The sequence below is a fragment of the Peromyscus maniculatus genome, chromosome 16 (assembly GCF_049852395.1).
Source record: "Peromyscus maniculatus bairdii isolate BWxNUB_F1_BW_parent chromosome 16, HU_Pman_BW_mat_3.1, whole genome shotgun sequence".
NCBI lineage: Eukaryota > Metazoa > Chordata > Mammalia > Rodentia > Cricetidae > Peromyscus > Peromyscus maniculatus.
The window spans coordinates 41,114,139-41,135,989 of NC_134867.1; the positions used below are offsets into that span (position 1 = coordinate 41,114,139).

At 43.3% G+C, this 21,851-nt stretch overlaps 1 protein-coding gene across 2 annotated transcripts in view; it reads left to right on the top strand.

Moving 5' to 3' along the window:
- Positions 1-21,851, top strand: part of Arfgef3 (ARFGEF family member 3) — a 161,229-nt gene that overhangs the window by 64,870 nt on the left and 74,508 nt on the right. For both annotated transcript variants that reach the window (XM_006986096.4, XM_042262236.2), the window contains exons 5-7: positions 9,621-9,689; positions 17,634-17,756; positions 21,338-21,380. In XM_006986096.4, the coding sequence (XP_006986158.1) occupies positions 9,621-9,689; positions 17,634-17,756; positions 21,338-21,380 (235 nt within the window). The remainder of the gene's footprint in view (positions 1-9,620; positions 9,690-17,633; positions 17,757-21,337; positions 21,381-21,851) is intronic.

Here is a 21,851-nt window from a genome sequence, read left to right on the forward strand (position 1 = left end):
AGACTTTGACATCTGTGTGAGGCTCTGGAGTTAATATCCCTTGGATTCTGAGGGGCAACTCTATTCATTTGTGATGCTTAGAAAGCAAAATTAAGAATTAAAATGTAGAGAAATGTAGTCTCTAAAACAAAATTTGTACGATTACTAGTTAGAAGTGGTAGGTATGGGGCATTTAGAAGGGGGAGGAAAATTGGAATAGAGGAAATTTGTTCAGTTGCTGAAGTGAATCAGTAACCTCATTATAATTAATATTTATGTACTTTCCAGGAACATCACTGGTATATAATTTCCTAGAATTAGGTAATTAAGGCCTATGTAATGAATATCAATAATTTATTATAAGTACAATAAATAAAGGCTATATATAAACCTGGAGCATAACCAAACTAACAGTAATCTGAAATAATTTGCAAGTTGGATATGCAAGCACTCTACCCAAATCTTGTGTTGACTAGAAACAATTCTAAACATCTTGGAATAGCCATTTCTTAGAACTAGGGCAAGTTGAGCCAGGAAAGGAATATCTAACTACCTGCCACATCAAGTTAAGATAAGTAAATTTTTAGTAACATGAGATGAAATGGCATGGTTGGAATTATAGTTTAACCACCCATTTCTGTCTGCAATTCAGGATCTGAACTGGTGAATGGTTAGTGTCCCAGCTATCCCTCCAGCCTTGATTATAGATCTGCAAGGTCAATATTTTAGAGTGCTTCAAGCTATATTTACACGATGTTGGTATGAATAATCAAAAAACAGCGGTCCTCATCTCGGGCAATTGTGTCTCCAAGGAAACATTTGGACATGTCTAGGAGACATTTTGGTTATTACAGTTAATGAGGAAGGAGGTGCCACTGTCATCTGTTGGAAAGACACCCAGAATGCTGTGATGTACCTACAATGCACAGGATCCTTCCCTCTGGGAATTAATCAGCCCACATAGTCTGTGGTACTGAGGTTGAGCAACTGTGATAGAAATAGGTAAAGATAGTTATCTTTGGCATCTATATTTTAAGCTCAAAAAAGAAATGTTCTCTGAAGTTCTATATGCTTGTTTAAGATTCCTTTCCTCTAAAGGCAATGTTACCACTTCCTGCCTCCAGAAGATGGAGGCTGCTTTGTTGCTTATGTGTGGACCACATGGGGAAGGCTGTCTCCTACATGGCTAAGGAACATCACTGAATGTTCTGTTTTTATTGTTGCCAACTTAAAGTAAAAGATGATCTGAAATGTTTAAGAGAAAGAATGCGGTATTGATTTTTTTGTTTGTTTGTTTATTGTGAAAACTGAGACCAGTGTACATGAGATGCCAAAATGCATAGCCAGAGTGGGGTTCTGAGATGTGCTGGGCTTCCTCCACAGAGGAGAGATGAGTGAGTGGCCCTCTTTGGGCTGCATTCACTTTCTCAGTAACTTACTTAGCTTCTTAGCTTGATTTATAAATTACACTTCATAGTTTGAAAAATTAGACTATCATTCCTTCAAGAAATACCTGTGCAAAAAATATTTTTAATAGTTATATTATTAAATATTCTTAATAGTTTTATCTTCAATGTTTCCACATGTCCCTCAGGAGCCGTGGGATGATATTGGCTCCCTTAAATTAGCTCACTTCTTAGTACCTTTTTAGGTAGTGCCGTTTCTGTCTCCCCTGAATTTAATTAATCAATTATGTATGTTACCAACATTAAATTTAGAGTCAGGGCTTTACAACTTGGGTATCATGTAGGAGGCCTGAATAACCCTCTATAGAGCATGGTGTGTTTCCCCAGGCAAATGTTCTCCACAGCTATTGAAATGATTTATTTTATGAGCATCTTCATACCAGATGTTAGCTCTGGGGGAGTAGGGATCGTGTCCTTTTGTTCCCTGGTGTATGCGCAGCACCTAGTCCTGAATCTGACCCCTAGGCCACCTCAGTATTTGTTTCATGACTGAATGAGTGAATGAATGGGAGCCTAAAGAATGTCACACACAAGTAGATGTCAAATGGATATGGGGCTGCTGACCTGTGACTTCAAGAGACATTTCTTCACATATGGGTATCCTGTCCCAGCAATGGTGTGGTGGAGGATTCATTTGGAATCCTAACAGAGTGGCTTCTTCAGCTCATACATCATAACAAGTCACCATATACATTGGTGTTAAATGTAAAGGACAGAGTCTTTACACTGTCCTGTGCACTATTGTGTACACTATTGTACAACAGTGACTGTACACTATTGAACAATTCAGGAAGAGCTGAGTGGAGGGATGTCTCATGGAGAATACTACTGGCTACAGCAGTGATTTCTTTGTACAGAGTGAGGTATTTCTTGCCAGAGTTTTGGGCATCCTCAGTGGGGGCTTACCACATCTTATTTGCCCAACCTGAACAACTGGAATTATAGTATTACAGAGTAAAGACCAGTTAATCTGAAATGCTTAGACAAAAAATGTTTTAGCTGTCTGAATTTTTCAGGTTTTTGGAATATGTGTGTAAACTTTACCAGCTAAGAATCCCTATTTCAAAAACCCAAACTCTGGAATGCTCTAAAATTCAAAACTATTTTGAGTTCAGGACTAAGAGTTTCTGACTTGGAAGCATTTCAGATTTTCCATTTAAGGTTTTGTGTGTGTGTGTGTGTGTGTGTGTGTGTGTGTGTGTGTGTGTGTATACATGTGTATATATATGCATATATGTGTGTGTTTATATATATGCATTTACGTGTGTGTAAGATATATTTATATCTGTATATCTTATACAGAGTTTATAAACTGCCTCTAGCCAATCACAGTGAGATTTTCAGGACAGTTTTCTTGTGTACCATCAGGCCCCCAATGGTCCTGTCCATCCACATTATAATGATGACTAAGTCCCATTGAGACTCTGTGGGGTTGATCCCTCCTAACACAGAGAAGATACTGAGCATGGGCCAGGACCCACAGCAAGTACTGCAGCAACGATGGCCACCATAAAGGGAGATCTCACTATGAAGAGGGTCGTTAGTCAAGTGGGGTGGGTTACTGAAGGGGGGCATTGATTAAAGCAGCGTATGTAAACCGCCCTGAAGAAAGGCTATATACATCCGACTTCTGAATTTTCTTCCTTTCTGGGATCATTATAGCTGCAGCAGTCAGGTTTTACATTAAGCATTTTTACAAAACTTATCTCTGTTCTGCAAAGTATGTTACATTATCAGTATCCGATAGAGTGCTCAGAACATGTTGGGAATGTGGAGTTGAGAGGTTTCAGCTGGAGTGACCAGAACAGTAAAAATTGGGGAGGAGGCAGAGTGGTTGGATGATACCCAGCTTCCAAACACGGGCAGCCACCAGGAGTTCCCTAATCCCTTCCTCAATGGGTTTGAGTCCGTTCATTACCACTGATAAGAGTGGGATCTGTCTCTAACCCTATCTGTATATTGTGCCATCTTTATCGCCCCAGGTTCCGTTTTGCTCCAGCACATCTAGTTTTTTTTTTTTTGTTTTGTTTTTTTGTTTTTTTTTTTGTTTTGTTTTGTTTTTCGAGACAGGGTTTCTCTGTGTAGCTTTGCGCCTTTCCTAGAACTCATTCTGTAGCCCAGGCTGGCCTCGAACTCACAGAGATCCGCCTGGCTCTGCCTCCCGAGTGCTGGGATTAGAGGCGTGCGCCACCACCGCCCGGCAGCACATCTAGTTTTAATCCTTCTTTATTGGCCTACAGGTAATGTGGGGGACATCTGAGTTGACATGCCATCATGTTCCGATTGCCTTTCCAGTGTCTTTTGATGCCTTCCACCTTTCCACTTCTGTGGCTTGGCTCGTGACTTCCTCTGCTCATTTCTCTCTCTCTCTCCACATCAATGCTTTGTTGATGTGGCATCTTGTCTTCCAAACCGGTCTTCTCCACTCACTCTGGCTTCTAGCCTCGACGGTCTTTCCACACCTTCCGGCTGCCGTGGTGCTCATCAGTCAGCCCCACGGTTCTGTTCCACGGGCCTCAGTTTCTCCAGGAGATGGAAAGGCCGTGGAGAGCACAGATTATGCTTGCTTTACAGTTGTGACTCTGAGGCTACTAGAACCCTAACAAACAGTGCCCAGAACAGAAGATGGGTGTGAAAGGGAGGGCAGCAGGGAAGAAGTCAGGGTCGACAGAATGATAAGGACTTAGTGAAAAACAGTAGGCTGCGAACTCCAACAGATTTGTGCCTTTAAAGCAAGTCATGCTATTTTTCTAACTCACCTTTTTTATTTCAAATAACACAAATGCTTTGTGTTCCAATAGCCGCTATGACTTCATCAAATGAAACTAACCTTGTGAGGAAGGAATCCGGGACAAGTAACCCCCTTCCTTCCTTCCTTCCTTCCTTCCTTCCTTTTTTCCTCCTTTCTTTTTGATATCTTCCTCATAACCTTCCCTCCCTCTCTCCCTTCCTCCCTTCCCTCCCTCCCTCCCTTTCTTTACTTTCCCTTTTTTTTTTTTGTGGTGCTAGGGATGGAACCCAGTACCTCTCTCATGCTGAGCATGTGCTCTGCTACAGAGCTACATCCCAACCCTTGCACTATTTTTATTTTATTTTATTTTACAATACCATTCAGTTCTACATAACAACCACGGATTCCCTTGTTCTCCCCCTTCCTGCCCCCCCTCCCCTTCCCCCCAGCCCACCCCACATTCCCACCTCTTCCAGGGCAAATTCTCCCCCGAGGACTGTGATCAACCTGGTAGACTCAGTCCAGGCAGGTCCAGTCCCCTCCTCCCAGACTGAGCCAAGTGTCCCTGCATAAGTCCCAGGTTTCAAACAGCCAACTCATGCAATAAACCCAGGACCTGGTACCACTGCCTAGATGCCTCCCAAACAGATCAAGTCAATCAACTGTCACACCTATTCAGAGGGCCTGATCCAGTTGGGGGCCCCTCAGTCCTTGGTTCATAGTTCATGTGTTTCCATTCGTTTGGCTATTTGTCCGTGTGCTTTATCCAACCTTGGTTTCAACAATTCTCGCTCATATAAACCCTCCTCTTTCTTGCTAATTAGACTCCCAGCGCTCCACTCGGGGCCTAGCTGTGGATGTCTGCATCCAGATTCCTCAGTCCTTGGATGGAGTTTCTGGCACAACTATTAGGGTGTTTAACCAGAGGAGGTCAGTCCCGGCTGTCTCTCGACCATTGCCAGCAGCCTCTCTAGCACTTTGCTTCTTCCTATTCTCATGTGGTCTTCATTTACCATGGTCTCCTATTCCTTGTTCTCCCTCTCTGTTCTTGATCCAGCTGGGATCTCCCGCTCCCACAGGCTCTCTTTCCCTCGACCCTCTCCCTTCATTACCCCCACTCATGTCAAGGCTGTTCATGTAGATCTCATCCATTTCTCCGTCATTGGGCAATCCTCGTGTCTTTCTTGGGGTCCTGTTTTCCAGGTAGTCTCACTGGCGATGTGAGTATCAGTCCAGTCATCTTTGTTCCACATCTAGTATCCTCCTATTATTTTTGAATTAAACATTTCTTTAATGTAGTCATTCATCTGGATATCATTGTGGGATGGGAATTTTAAAGACAAGGGCCCAAAGGGCTCAAGCAGAGTCAGACAGTGTGTCAATCATGAACTACAGGGCACTCACAGCCCCTACTCTTGTGATCACGGTCACAAGGCAGGGCATGGCTGATGGAGAACTCCAGTTGTGACATGCCCTTTTGGAGAGGAGGGGTCCGGGATATTCCCACTCAAGAGCACACTGTCTTTTCATAGACCCCTCTTTATTGAGTCATGGCCTCCTCTCTAATCCTAATGTGACCATGTTTCCAGATTCCCTCTTCAGTTTGTTGAGAATTTCATGCCTATATACCATGAACTATGATCACACTACCCTCTACTTCCTTCCTCCAGCTCCTCCAACACACTCCCTCCCAACTTGATGTTATCTTAAAAAAAAAAAAAAAAACAGAACAATAACAACATACATGCTTGTGCTCAATTATAATAAATCAGCTTTATCCCCCCACATGTGCATATAGGGGTGGGTGTGTGTTCATATATGTGTGTAGGTGTGAGTGCACAAGTGTGTCCATGAGTGTGGAGACCAGAGGACAACTTCTCACTGGGCTGAAACTTTGCAGGTGAACTAGTTGGCTGGTCAGTGAACCTCATGGATTTGCCTGTCTCCGCCTCCCCACCACTGAGATGATATATGCATGCCACCACACTCAATGCTTTTACATGGCTTCTGTGGACCAAACTTGTCCCTTATACACTTTACAACTGAGATATCTCCTCAGCCCAAATTTCTCCTTTCCACTCTAATTATCATGTTTTTAAACCCAGGTTTCTAGATACATTTTTGGAGTTACTTCTTACACGTATCAGCTATTTGGTTACTATATTTTTTTAAAGAGACTTGGCATTTTTAGTAGCCATGGTGATGTTCTTTCTCTCTCTCCAAGGAAGACTTGGCCCCTCTTTTCTCTGCTTCCGTCTTAGCTCATTTACTGTGGCAGTTCCAGCCAGTTCGATGGCTACATGCTGCCTGTCCCTCCGACTCTTGCTGCTAGTGCTAATTTAGTCAATATGCGATCCTAGCCCTGGGAAGGACGCGTTTCTAATGGAATTGCCGTCAATATTTAGGTACTCTTGTTTTCCTTGGAGCCGACGTGCTCAGAGTGTTAACGCACACTTTTGCCTGCTCATTATCCAGAGAGAGCCAGACACTAAATTAATTTGCTGTTACCCAATGTTTCCTACACCCCGTCTGTGTTGTGAGCTGATGGATTAGTACTTGCTGAGCACTGGGGGAGGGGCAGAATAGTCACTCCATTTATCTTTTTTTTTTTTTTTTTTTTTTTTTTTGCTCCTTGCCACATCAGTCTGGCCAGATACCATGCCCTTTATCTTGTGAGTCATGGGAGGCCATGGATACCACCACCTCCGCAGTGAAGGCCCAGTGTGTTTTCCACACAGTGAACGGCCTTATTAATGTGCCTGCCTTCCTCTCATTGTTTGCTGTTTGTTGGTTTTTCTTTTTCCAGATAGTTCAGAAAGTCTTTGGATACTGGTAGCTAGACACTGGTGTGCAAAGCTGTCTTCTCCAGCGTTGCCAAGGGTGGGGCTTGGGTAGGAGGTCCCCGGTTTTCTGTCTGCCCTGGCTGGAGGCCTCTCCCTGAGCATGCTAGGCTTCCCTCATGCCAAGATTTCTTGTCATGTGCGGAAATGAGTTTTCTATGTCTCTCCCCGGAGACTTCTTCATTGAATACTGCCAACTTATAGTCCTTGCTGCCTCCCCATAGATGCCTAATTCCCAGCTCTGCTGCCTAAATGAAGCTCTTGCTCTTGCGAACTGGGTCAGATTTGAAATTCTTTCTAAATCTACTTTTTGACACCTCAAATGAATACGTGGGGAGCTAGAAAGCAGAAAAACTGATTGGCAGCCCTGTAAGTAGTGTTAATAGTTAACCAGTTCAGACAAATATTTGCCTTCAGCATCTCATAAAGTGTTACCAGTTGCTGGTCTTTATTGCCAATATTCTCAAACCCACAAGTCCAGCTGGACCAAGAGAGCAAAAACCATCACTGCCACCTCCAGCCCCCATCCTTTTAATTTTCCTTCCCCTTGCCAGACATGGTATATAAAAAGAGAAGTAAAGGAGGTTGTGCCATATGGCAAAATAATAAAGAAGGCATCAGATGGGTGTGTCTTGAGTACACAATGAACAGTCAAGCCTACGGGGAGAGTGTAAATACAGAAATAAGCCGGTAACTGACGAGATGGGTGTGGGTTCAGGTGTGACAGAGGCCATGTGAAGGAGGGTATCAGAGGGAATGGGATCTCCAAAGTGGTGACACTCAAGTCCCTCAAGCTTCAGCCTGGAAGATGAGACCTAGAGGAAGTCCATGAAAGGAGCCTTGCAGGAGGCATGTAGGACAAGCCCGGGACAGAGGCTTCAGGCAACACACCAAGCTTGTGTGTTGGGGAGGCCCAGAAGCTAGAACTCCCTCCAAGCAAGTTTGAGATGACCCCGTTGTCCATACCTTTTCTTGCCTACCAAGCCCAGCTTCAAAAGACGACCCACATCCCATGGGATCGAAGGAGAGTGGCCCCCACATTCCCTTCTTTCTGGTCACAGTGACATAGTGTGGGGCGTTTACCCACCAACCCCACAGCTTCCCAGAGTTTTCTTGAGTGTGAGCAGCAGGAAATATTAGATAGAAGGATTTATTGTGGAGAATCCTGCGGAGACAAACAGATAGAAAATAAAGGATAACCTCAAGAGGGCCTGGAACCTAGTCCAACGGGCCCGGACTGTCTCTGGTCCAGGGTTTTTATAGAGATGCCAAGGGGTGGAGCAAAAGACCTCCTCCCCCAGCACAGCCAACTGCACACCATCTCAGACACCTGCACTCAGGCCCGTGGTCCTGATCATCCTCTATGTGGACCTGCTGGGTAAAGCCATGAGGAACCTGAGAACGGGCTCCCACAACATAGAACCAATTTTTATCTGGAGTCAACTCGGTATAAAGCCACTGTGTGGATAGAAAAACTGGGGAGAAAATCCATAAGTAACTTGTCTAATCTGGTGACATAACATAGCAAAAAAAAACCCAAACAAACTATTCTTTCCTTAGTTATACAGTTTGCTCTCTCTGAAGGAAAGGCCAACCTCCTGGGGTTGGCTTAGCCTGCAGCTCAGACCGAAAGGCTAAGAAATTGGTTTTCAGTGAGCTGGTTAAGTACATATCCTGTATTAGGTATGTGTGTGTGTGTGTGTGTGTGTGTGTGTGTGTGTGTGTGTGTGTGTGTGTGTATGTATGTATGTATGTATGTATGTATGTATGTTTGGACTTCTATGTTCTTTCATGAATGGAACCTGACAGGTCACACTGCAGATGAGTGCAGCTGTTGGGTTTGGGATAAGGCAGAAGGCCCCAGCACGTTCCTATCTGTTTTTCTCCAGCAAGGAAAGTCAGAAGTCACAGAGAGGTGGGAGTCTGATTTCCTACCTACAAAGATAAAAGTGACTTTTAAATACCAGAGGCTCTTATTGGCCAGTTCCCTAATAGCTCTGTTAGTAGAAAGAAAAAATATTTAATGAGTCTTAAAGATTTTGTGAATGTCATCAACCATTTCACTCTAGATCTTAGGGAAGAAAGGGAATCCAAGACCAGAAAGTAAGAAGATGCCATAGACCATCCTGGGGACAGTTACAGGAGAGAAGAAAGTAGTACAGAAGAATGTCTGATGCCACATGGCTTTGGGAAGGGGTAAGACTAGACAATCACAGTGACCTTTCAGTCTAGGCACAGAAGATGGAGAAGGTGTGGGCAATGTTGTAGCCAAGAGCCTTCCTCCTGATCCACAGGCAGCAGGAAGAGAGGAGGTGGGTGGGAGAGGGAGAGGAAGAGGAGAGGAGGGGAGTGGGAGAGGAGAAGAGGGAGAGAATGTACCAGGGGCTGGTGTGGGCTTTTGAAACCTCAAAGCCCAGCCCCAGTGACCCACCTCCTCCAACCAGAACTTACTCACTAATTCTTCCAAACAGTTCATCCACTGCTGACTAAGCATGCAAATATATAAACCTATGGGTGCCATTTTTTTCTCAAACCACCACACAAACATATTTCTGCATTTTAACCCTATCTCTCCCTTCTCCCTTCACTTCTTATGGGGTCTAGGTTTTACTGTGCATCACCTACACCCCAACGTTTGACCTCAATGGGAGTGCCGTGCTGAAGATCGCAGAGGTGAGTATTACCGTTGGTACCAGCAGCTGGCAGCTGCTTTCCCGCTGATGGGGGCTGGAAGGGGGGTGGGGGGAGGGGGGATATACTTGACTAGACCTGAGTACCATCAGAGAGACTCTAGTCACGTCTCTGAAGACCATGGGGGAGTTTCTGCTGGATGGCTTTGTGGGAAACATGCGAGGTGACCAGCCATCCTTGCTGCTAATGCCGTGGGTCTTAGGACTGTGCCTGCTGGGGTTTGGTTGGCCTGAGGCTTTTCATAGGAGAGCAACAGAACCAGGCTCCCACTCCGCTGTACCCAGGCACAGTCTTTCTCAGTCTGTTTTTTTTTCCCCCCGAAGAATAATTGCAAAGCATTTTCTGTTTAAAGAAGCCAAGTGCGAGCTTTATAAAACTGTTTATTGATCCGATTCTGTCTGACTCACGAGCCCTGAGAACTGCATTCTGTAACTCCCTGGAAAGGTCCTTCTTTCCCATCTGTGCTCTGCTAGAGTCCCAGGTGCCTTCCAGCACATTCCAAACTGTGGCCAGCAGAAAACCTGGCTCCTTGAATGTCTGGCATGTGCCTTAGCTTCTGGAAACGTTGTCCTTTCAGAGCTGAGCGCCACTCTGCCTGGTAGAGTTGTCCTTCCATTCCTGGGAAAGAATGTTTTCAGTATTTGCTTGTTCCAGCAGGGGTTACGTGTTCAGGCCAGGAAGCAGCAATACTTTTCTGTATTCTAAAACCATGGAATTCTACCTCATAGCTTCACTTTCACCCCAGACGATGTAGAAAACATTCCTGGCTGTCAGAAGGGAAGCAGAAGTTCGCTGGCTCCCAGCACACCATGCAGCAGCTTTCTATCATGGATGTGTAGAGATGGGCATTGTTCCCTTTGGGACATTGATGTGTCTCCATGTATATAAGCTAATGGTAAATGAGCATGCTCAGGAAGGAGCTTCCCTGTTTGGTGTGGATCTTGCCACCCCCACCCCACCCCAGGGGATCTCCTAAGCTTCTCTCTCTCTCTCTCTCTCTCTCTCTCTCTCTCTCTCTCTCTCTCTCTCTCTCTCTCTCTCTCTCTCTGTCTCTCCCTCCCTCCCTCCCTCCCTCCCTCCCTCCCTCCCTCCCTCCCTCCCTCCCTCCCTCCCTCCCTCCTTCCCTCCCTCATGCGGCATCACAATTACTCCATCTCATAGCCTGGTGGTTCCAGCTAGGCTCAAGACCCACATTCCACACAAATGCTGTGAGTGTCGGTCGAGTCCCGACGTGCACAGTGCTCACCATTGTCTTTTTAAAATAGTTAGGGAAGCAACTTAGGAAAAAATAAAACAAGCCCCTAAGTCACGTAAAAGCCCTCTGGGAATGATGGGAAGGAATCCAGCTGTTCTTTGCCCTTTGTGTCTCTGGTAGACACTGGCGATCATTCAGGATGTCGCTTACCCTGAAACCTGTTGATCAGGAAATGAGATGTGTGCTTAAGTATGAAAAATGAACCCTAGTTTCCTGGAGGTACTGTTGAGACCAGAAAGGGATCATTAAGCTTTCAAAATGTAAATATGAAGCAACCCTGGTCTGTGTGTCTAACACGAGTTTGCTGAATTAACCTCTAGTCAGAAAAAGTTCTTTACAAGCGTACCTTCGGTGTTACAAGAGGAATTAAAAAAAAAAAAAAGACCAGATTTGTTCAAGGGGCAATTACAGAATAAGCAACCATTATTTACGATTCAGTTTCATGGACTGTCATTACAGTCCTCCATATGGGCACACAGTGCTGATGGGTCAAGGTTCAGCCACGGGCTTATTTTAGTATCATACATAGGTTAGGAGACATATTGAGTTTTCCAAAGACAGCCGCTCCCTTAATATCGGGAAAGGCCAAGGGCACAGAAATTGTCAAGATCTTCCACAAAAGAAGAGGATGAAACAGAGCCAAAAGCAGTCCGAGGCTGATTTGGACATGGTTAATGACACTGTCCCATTGGAAAGCTCTGAGGACTGCCACCGAGCCTGCTGAAGATAGCTCTACTGAATTTCTCAAGAGCCAAAAGCCTTGGCTAGAAACATGTGTTTGATAGTTTGACCTTATCGATGCCTAGAAACTTCTAGTCTTTTTTTCCCTCCCTATAGCAAGTTTGCTGGTCTCAGGGAAAATCTGTTTCAGAACCACTGTTGTTGGGCTTAGTTTTCTAACATTCTTCTTTCCAGGGATTTCCCCCTTTTTACTCCTTCTACCCAGCGTCTGTCTTTTCCAAAACACTGGTTAATAAAATCCATCCATCATCAAGTCCCAAGAGCATGGCTCCACATCTTCATTGTCCTATACTCTCGACTCACCCTGACTATAAAGAACCACAAACTGAGTAAAGTTCATGTTCACACCCCAGTTTCTACAGCTTGCTATTTTTTTTCTTTTTTTAAAAACATAATTTCTTTATTGATTCTTTGGGAATTTCACATGATACACCCTAATTCTGCTCATCTCCCAGTCCCCCCATAACCTCCCCTTACCCCTACAATGCCCCCCCCAAGAAAACCTAGACTTTTTATATTGCAAGCATGTGCTAATGTTAATCACTCTGCTATATTGCTTACTGCATACCATCAGTTTAGAAAATGATGGACCTTTCCTGAGGCATTTATTAGATAACTGAGATACATTTTTACAGATGAAGTGAAATAGAGACACATTTAATTTTTGTGACCCTAGAGCCCATGGCTGTTGGAAGTATGCAGGCCTACCACCTCAAACAAGTTCAGACCACAGAAGTGAGGAGATATTCTGAAGAGTTACTTTACATCCCTGAAGTTCTTTCCTTTTCCCTTCTTCCCTGTGCCTCCCTCTCTGTATTGGTCCTGGTTCGACTCTTCCGGCTTATGTGTGCATGTATGACTTACTGCTAGATGGACTGGGAGAGAGCTGATCTTTTACTGCAAGGGATTTTCACATCTCTGTTTCTCTCTGATTGGATAGTCCTGAGTGGAATTATGTGTAGTCAGAAGACACAGAGAATAATGAGAAGACCTCAATTGGGCCAGTTCATAGGGAAAAGGCTAGGTCTCAGGAAAACTAGACTCGGCAGAAGGTTCTAATTGGAGTGGTGTGGGAATGGATGAGGTAGGGTGTCTTAGGTCACTATACTGTGCCAGTGTAAGCCCAAAACAAAACAAAACAATCATGAGGGAGGAAAAAGAAAGGTAGTTTTCCATGTATGCCAGGATTATGAAGACTTTTCCTTAAAGCTGAGATCTAAAAGAAAGTACAGCAAACTTCTCTATCTGGCATTATTGCCCAAATTAAAATATACACATATACACTTTCTTTCTAGGAACAGTTCGACTGAAATTCTGTCTCTCTCTCTCTCTCTCTCTCTCTCTCTCTCTCTCTCTCTCTCTCTCTCTCTCTCTCTGTGTGTGTGTGTGTGTGTGTGTGTGTGTGTGTGTGTGTGTGAGAGAGAGAGAGAGAGAGAGAGAGAGAGAGAGAGAGAGAGAGAGAGAGAGAGAGAGAGAGAACCAATTTGATGAGGTTCCTCTTTTGATATACCCACCATTACAGGTACCTGTTAGGAAGGAGACCTCTTTCAGAAACAATAAGAAATGGCCTGGTGACTGATCCATCACCATGATCCCTCATACAGTTTAGACTCACAGTGATAAACAAAGCTTATCCAGTTCTCTTGTGATTAACAAGCCTTTACTGTCTTCTCTATGTAGAAGACATTGCTTCCTAATAGTTTAATCTCTGATCCTACTTCCTCACTCTGACTTAGTTTTCATTTGTACCATTTATTTTTTCAACTGGAGATATATGAGCTCTTCTCTCCATAGAACTAATGATTCAGTATCACACACACACTTTTTTTGTGCAGCAATGCCATTAATTCTCTTCAGACAGGAAAAAGAAAGCTGTGTGCATGTTCAGCAAAGTGAAAGTTATGTGTACTTTACAAAGCTAGGTAAATTTCTTTTGAAGCATCTCCTTTTAAATTTGTACGTATCTGGGCCAAAATATACTGAGTACTATGTACCTCGGTGCTACTTCATGGTGAGTGAGTTTTGCCTGGGACTGCCATTTGTCACCCTTAGCCAGTGTTGTAAAGGTCTGTTTTTTGTGCTTACCTGCAGACTCGCATTTTCTGGTTCTTTTTCTCCTTTGGGAGATTTTTTGTTTTTGTTTTCATGAACCGTCCATGCTATAATGACATGTCTAGCATGACATAAGCTAGATGTCCACACACGCAGGACATTATCAAAATGTGCATTGTGGCTTTTTTTTCACTGATCTGTGTCTCCGTGCATTCCCTGGTGATCAGGGGCCTGTGGGTTTTTTTCACACGCTATTTCAATTGGCCTTTCGCACTTCTGGCCAGGGTACAGGCTTGAGGCTTTTCAAGATCTACATGACAGATGCAAAGAGCAGGATGGGTAGAATGATTCTGGGAGAAGGAAAAGAGGAAGCCGCAGCTCTGCTGCAGAAACTCAGCCTGCCTTGGGGTGTGGCATTCTCTTGGCTCCTTTTTCCAAATGTGCTTGTTTTAGTATTGCCCTTGCAGCAAAAGAAGTAGAGCTTTCATGCATTTTTTAAAAATCTCTGGTGTTGAATACAGTGTTCAAATTTAAAAATATAAACCCTATTTCCGTTAACTAACTAGTTTAACAACTTACCACTACAGAAAGCTTAAGAAACTAGTTTTTGCCAGGCGGTGGTGGCGCACGCCTTTCATCCCAGTACTCGGGAGGCAGAGGCAGGTGGATTTCTGTGAGTTGGAGGCTAGCCTGGTCTACAGAGTCAGTTCCAGGACAGCCAGGGCTTTTACACAGAGAAACCCTGTCTCAAAAAATAAAAAATAAAAAATGATAAAGAATTTTATTTTATTTTATTTTTGCCATTTCATACATAAATACAATGCATTGTGGGCATATCCAGCCACCACCACCACCAATTACCCTCTCAGAGTAGCTGATGAAGCATTTTGTTCTAAACACTTAAAAAGAGATGCCAGAAAGAAGTGATACTGTTTGTATTTAATAGTGTATCTCTTTGTCATATTCAGCATTACATTCTCAAATTTGACAGAATAAGCTTCTTAAAGTAACAGTTTCTTCTTGACTGAGTAAATGCATTCATCATTTCCTTTAATAAAAAAACCTCTTGTGGTAAGTCCTGGTCCATGTTATTCTCTTAATATTAACAACTAAGAACAGTGTGACATTTACACTAAGAAAAAATACATTTGGTATTTGCAAAGTTCTCTATTTATTAGAACATTGTGCTATATAAAGTTTGATTTTCTATGGATGCTTTCTTTCACAGGTTTCAAGGGACTGATATCATGTCTTAAAGGAGTTGGGCTAGTGTGTATGGCTTGGAGTCCAGGAGAATTTATGTTAAGTCTATGGTTGAGCTTTCAAAATGGCTACTCTTTCGAATGTAGTGCTTTTCTGGATTAAGAGTCCTCTTTGAATATATGTGAAAACTTATTTTAAACATCAAAAGTTACAAAGATTTCCTGAAAAACGTGTAAGGAAACCCTTAAATTATGAGATCAATGGCATTTGCATGCCTGATTATAGACCACAAAGAAATTGGTTTCATCAAAGTGTAGTGCTGCACTCATTTAAAAGTAATTTCAGAGTTTTCAAGTTATTTTATCATATCCCAAAGAATAAGCTCTGGAGAGTAAAACATCACCCTAAAGCACATATAAATTACTGTGTCTCGAAATCTATTATAATCTATAATTACTTGAGAAAATGAGCACATACCCTTAACACCAGCACTCAGGAGCCAAGGCAGAGCTCTTTGAGTTCAGGCCAGCCTGGTCTATGTAGTTAGTTCTTGGCCAGGCAAGGCTACATAATGAGACCTATTTCAGAAAAAAAAAATTAAGATTCACGTGTCCTAAATAGTTGTACAAAAAAAATATTTTGTAACCTATTCCTATTTTTTTAACTATAGAAGAACCCATCTAGACCAATACCCAAATCCAGTATTAAGTTTCAAATGTCCTTTGGGAAATATTAAATAGTATGTAAGGTACGAATTAAACTTTAAAAATATTTATTTTGTAGAGTTAAGGGTTGTGGGTAAATGAAATCCCAGGATATACAAGGCCAGGATTCCAACCCAACACTGAAAAATAATAATAAAAAGAAAACATTAGCTTTTGGTTAATTTTACAAAAAGACTATTATAGTGAGACATGCCAAGAAACTTCTCATACCTTGAGCAGTAGCAACAACAAGGATTAATATTCTCTCTCTTTTATCGCAGATATCAGTCATCAAGTTAAATTTTCCATTTGAGGGTAAACCTCTGTTTTTATTAGCACCCATGAGGAGCTGTTCCTAGAAGAATAATTTCAGTTTATTCAATTCTTTTGTCTTTCTGTTTACCTCTTTGTTGAAGGACACATGGCCTTATGGAGAGAAAAAAAGTAGGCAAATTTTAAGCAGGCTTTCATTGCTAGGCCCATCCTTAGAGCTTCAAGAATTCGAGGCCATGAACCTTCAAAAGCCATGACATGACATTCAGAGTTATCAAGTAAGAGATCCCCCACCCCCACCCCAAATCTGGGATTTCCCCATAACTAGCCACCAACAATTCTGTTTAGTTTTAACTAGAGATTCAGAATCACAGATCCAAGGAGGCGTCGACTGGCCTGTTCACTCAGCAGAACAGGGGACAGGAAACAGGCAGAACAGTGACACTGTGTACCTTTCCCTCACAGTAGGGCAGGTGGTTCTCTGGCTCTCAGTTGGCAGTGTGGCTTATGAGACTGAGTGAAGCTGAAAGTTTCTCCTGTCCCACTTGGCCCTGTGGTCCTGCAGCCGCTTACAAAATAATAACTCCAAAGTTTAATATTAATTGCAAATTCTATGGCCTATTGGCTCAAGCTTCTTGCTAGCTAGCCCTTACAACTTAACTCATAACTATTCATCTATGTATCCCCACGTGTTCTGTGGCTTTAACTGCATCCATTACATGTTGCTCCTTGGACAGCAGTTTGGCGCCTTCCTTTACTCTCCTTTCTTCATGATCTCTCGTGGATTTTCCTGCCTGGCTCCATCCTGCCCTGCCATAGGCCAATGCAGCTTTATATATCAACCAATCAGAGCAACACATATTCACAGCATACAGAAAGACATCCCGCAGCAACTGAGTATCGGCGTCATGGGTGCAGGATCACCCCTGCTATGGAGCCCCCATCTCAGGAGAAGGCACTGTTTGTGAAAGAACTCTGTGATCAGGGTTTGCAGCGTTTCCTCAGAGGACACACTCCATGATAGGACTCCCTGCATGTAGGGAAGCCCAAGCCTGTGGCTTCGCTCTCAATCTTCTGAGTTGGAACACAGTACCCCTGAGTCAGGGGCCGCTCAGTGGCCAGGAGGCACCTCTTCCCACAAGTCCTTCTGCCTTTGTGATTGTTCGGAGAACACAACAACAGTTCACACACACTCAAACCCATTACACCTCCGAGATTTCCCACGTCCAGCGCTCTTGTGAAATAAACGGTGCTTTCTCCGGCCATTTGAGCTTCTCCTAGAATTGTTGGGGTCACAAAACCCCCCACACAGATATGTATTCCCCTGTGAAACTCAGAAACACGAGATTATGAGAGTGGTGACCGTCAGGGAAAGGGTTCTGTGAATGCTTAAAAACAAATGTCCAGAGGTCTTTAATATGGCTAGTTATTTTTTATTAGTAAATAGTTTAGAGTCAAGCTGACTTGCCCTTTCAGAAGGATTTGGAGGCCAGAGCAAGAGGACCCTGAGTTCAAGGCCAGCCTCAGGTACGAGAAAGCGAGAGCTTGTTCTTTAACAAGCTGGCATTCTCCCTGCGGAGGGCCGAGGACTGTCTGGGATAATGGGTTGTCTGTCGGGCGTGCGTGCGTGCGTGCGTGCGTGCGTGCGTGCGTGCGTGCGTGCGTTGCATGCATGCATGACTCCCGTCTCCTCCCCAGGTGTGCATCGAGACCTACACCTGCAGCTGTCACCAGCGCAGCATCAACACGGCTGTGCGCGCCACTCTCAGTCAGATGTTGAGCGACTTGACTTTGCAGTTACGGCAGAGGCAGGAGAACACGGTGAGCTCATCGCGTCGCATGTCTGGCGCGGGTTGGGTGATGACACCATGTATGTTACGGCGTGTTATATGTCCCAGGCCTGGGCCTGTACCACCATGGCTACTGTCCACTGAAAACACTGGGCAGTACTTTTTACTGGGACGTTTATTTATATAAATTTAGCTATATAGAAATTTGCCCATTTTGCCCCCAAAATATGAAGTGCTCTTCCTCACGGTTTTGTGTAATAAACTACAATAAAATTTTGATCACTGTTTTAAGTTTTTACTTTTTTTTTCCTTAAAATCAGTTTTTAAGAACTTTTCCCATTAAATATTTTTGTGAAAAATATTATATAGGTGACTGGAGAGATGGCCCAGCGGTTAGGAACACTGGCTGCTCTTCTAGAGGACCCGGGTTCGATTCTGAACACTCACATGGCAGCTCACAACTGTCTGCAACTCCAGTTCCAAGGGATCCAATCAGTGGCTTCTTCTGGCCTCCTCGGTCACCAGGCACACATGTGGTGCACAGATAGACAGGCAGGCAAAACACCCATACACATGAAACAATTTTTAAAACTTTAAAGCATATTATGGCAGTTAACTTGTAAAATGAAGCGGGGCAGGGAAGTAGCAGTTGACTGCATGCTATGAGCTTGGATGCAATTTCCTGGATTAACTAAAGTGACAGCAGGATGTCCCCCCACCTGCCGGGGCCAGCAGTATAAAGCTAAGTATCTGGTGACCTCAAAGGCCACTAGAGCTTTCTGCTCAAAACCTGCACAGATTGTCTAACACGAGCCTCCAGGGGATGGAAAGTCACCTTTTGGTGTGTGTTTTCTTCTAGGGATGTCAATAAGAGACACAGCTTCAAAACTAATGCTTTGCTCCGACTTTAAAATCGGCCTCTGTAATGATAACTCATTAAAATTCCCATAAAACCCAATGTGATGAAGCTCATTATTGTTCGGGGTAGACAATCTCAGTTGGGGTTGGAGATATCCACAGACAGAGATGGGTTTTCAGCTGTTCAATTTCAAATATTTCTCCTTTTTTTTTTTTTACTTCAATTGTTTTCTAATTTTTGAGGAAACTATGGACTTGATGGGAACCCTACAGATAGTCAAGTCAACTTTCTGCATTCCTTATTTTACAGATGAGATGCGAAAGCCTGGAGAGAGATAATTGAGCTATAAAGTTAATGAGCTATCCTTGAAGGAAGCAAAGTTAAGCCCTGGTCTCTGACTCCCAGGCCACATTTTCCATCCACATGTGCTCTGGCCGCCAGTGCAGACAAGGAGCAATAATTTGGAAAAACAAATATTGATTTTATTTTTGGCTTTTGTATTTGCTATACCCAAAGCCCAAATTTCTAATAAACTAAGATATCAGTTACTTTAGATAACCCCTTGTTGGAAGTGATCTCATTTATCCTGTGATTTTGGATATGATGGGTATAGGAATGTTGGCTCAAAAGAATCTATAAATGGAAAACATATTAGGAAAAAAGGAATTCCAGATGCTAAAATTTCTAAAATAATGTCATATTTTGTCCTTCCTAACTCGTAACACAATTGAATAGTCTACTATTAGTAATACCTAAGATTCTTAAATAAAACATTTAAATGCAATAACTTAAAGTACTCCCAATTATGTTCATTTAATCTTATTTTTGGAACTGTAACTAGAGGACAGTCATAATAATGTTTGGGGCAAAGATCAACTGTACCTGTGATGGAACATGCTATCTAGCCCAGCAGTATAGTAGGCTAAATCATTTTGGGTTTTATGCATATAATTGATGTCACACAATGACAAAAATCATTTAGCAGTGACATTCTCAGAGCATGTCCCTATCATTAAATGGTACATAACTATGTTAGGTGATAAGTCACGTGCCTCAGCCTCCTAGTGGTTAGGTCTCCCTCAGAATGGTAGCAGGGACAGCTGAGGAGGTCTGGTTGTACAGTGCAGACGCTATATGTCCCTATCCTGTGTTTTATGTGACCAGTCAGCCTGCTGGTCCTGCTCATCGCTGACCTTCTAGACTCACCCCAATCAAAGGCAAGACCCAAAATCACGTGGCAAATTGCTGTTCCCCATGGGCTTCCTTTGTATTATTCAGGCAGTCCTTTGGAGAAGGATTGCCTGTCTAAATGAAATTCTCTTTTCATTCTTACCTAAACGAAATTCTCAGGATGGTTCTTTGAAGCATTTGTGATGTCTAGCAGAGGGAACTGTCAGTTTTTCCACCTAAAAATGAGATGCTTTTTCAAAAGCGATTAAAGGGAAGTGGCTATCAGAATGATAATGTTTGCTCTAAGGAAGCTGTGCAGCCTCCCGGGGCACACTCAGGGACACCTGGGAAGAATGTGTATATTCTGCAGCATGACTCCTCCCTGGAAAGACATCCTAGGCCAACTCAGAATTAGGAAGACCTGGATATGGCAGAAAGACAATGAATAATGTGGAATGCAAAGGTATTAGCATAAAGTCCACCTTCCACATATTGTCCGCAGCCTCCCACCCCTCCCCCCAGGCCAGGTTATCAGCTCTGATTTTGTATCCTTATGAATGCTGAGTTATCATCTCGCTTTATTATTGAATTACTTATATGACCAAATCCATTGCTGACTTATAAGCTGCTGATCTTTCAAAGTGAAATTGCCACGTATAAATATCTGGTGGCTGGGCTGTCCGTATACTTCTTCGGATAATGCGCTTCTGTTGCATTCTCTTAGAAAATGTCTTAGAGACACCAATGTAACATCTCACAAAATCTGCTGTGGAAGCAGCTGAATTTGCAGATTTTGAATACAGAGCAGTACACATATGTGCCTGTAGTGAGTCTTAAAAATGCAGCACTGTGGCATGATTTACATGTCAGATAGCTAATTGGCATGAAAATGCCCTTCTTATCAAACAAATCCTGCTGTGGAAAGAGGTAGGGAGACCGAGTCACCTCCTTCCCATTCTCAGCTCTGTGGTCACTGAGTTATGCTTGCCATGAGAACATGAGCCATCTTACCTGTAAGCCTTTCACTTTCTGTTTTTCCTAGGTGGTATCTCTGCTCTAACAGTTCTGGATCTACCTAGAGACCACCAAGCCAGGCTGTTTGACAGTCACAGGTTAATCTGCTCCCCCATCAAACAGGAAGGTGGCGCTTTGAGCTCTGTTCATCTTTGAACCTGTATCCCCAAGTAGAGCAAGGATGATTCTTCTTATGGCCGTGTCTAGATCTGTTAGGACCAAGAATAGTGTGTCCCGTCACCTTGAGATGAGTTATTGTCTGTACAAAGATGAACTCACCTCTTCAGGTAGACATTGCCCAAGTTCTAGCCCAGCAATGAAAGTATACCACGGGGCTTAAAATTCCAAGAAGTGTTTGAACTCTTGAATAGTTTATTTTAGAACTGACACACTCACAGTCTTTCTGTTCAAGGTCATGAGCAGTGAAATGCTTCCAGCATGCTTGGGTATGACATCCGAACCCAGAGTCCTTAGGACGCCATTTGGTGTCCTAGAACTTTGCATTGTCTAAGAATCAGGACTTTTCTTGTCTGAATCTCCTAATGGTCTCTCTGTGTTTCCCTCACTAGATAATTGAAAACCCAGATGCCCCACAGGACTTCGGGAGTCAAGGTATTGGGTTTAGTTTTTACTAGACCTTTTTAAATGGTTGGGGTGTAAGAATACCTGCTTGGTGCCCGGAACTGAGGATGTAAAGATGGTCCAAGCTCTGCCTGGCTTCGCCTTGCTTAGTATTATCTGACCAGCTGCTGTTTTCCTTCTGTTCCTCCAGTCCCCGGTGCCAACTGTGTGAGGGAGATTAGCACTTTACACCCCTCCCATTTGGAGGCTGTCTGTTCTCCCTCCCCCCCCCCCTTCTTGTCTGTCTGTCTTGTTTTGATGCAGGTTTAATTGCTTAAATGAAAACTGAGCAGGGAGTTCTATAGAAACCTGAGTGGCACGTAATGTTATTGTTTTAGAATTATGGTTTGTTTTTTAATTCACCCACACAGCTTTGCATTGACTGTAGAAGAAATTTACTTATAATGAGAAAGAATCTTTTATTTTCTCCCTGGGTTGTCTTTTGTTTGTTTTACATTAAAA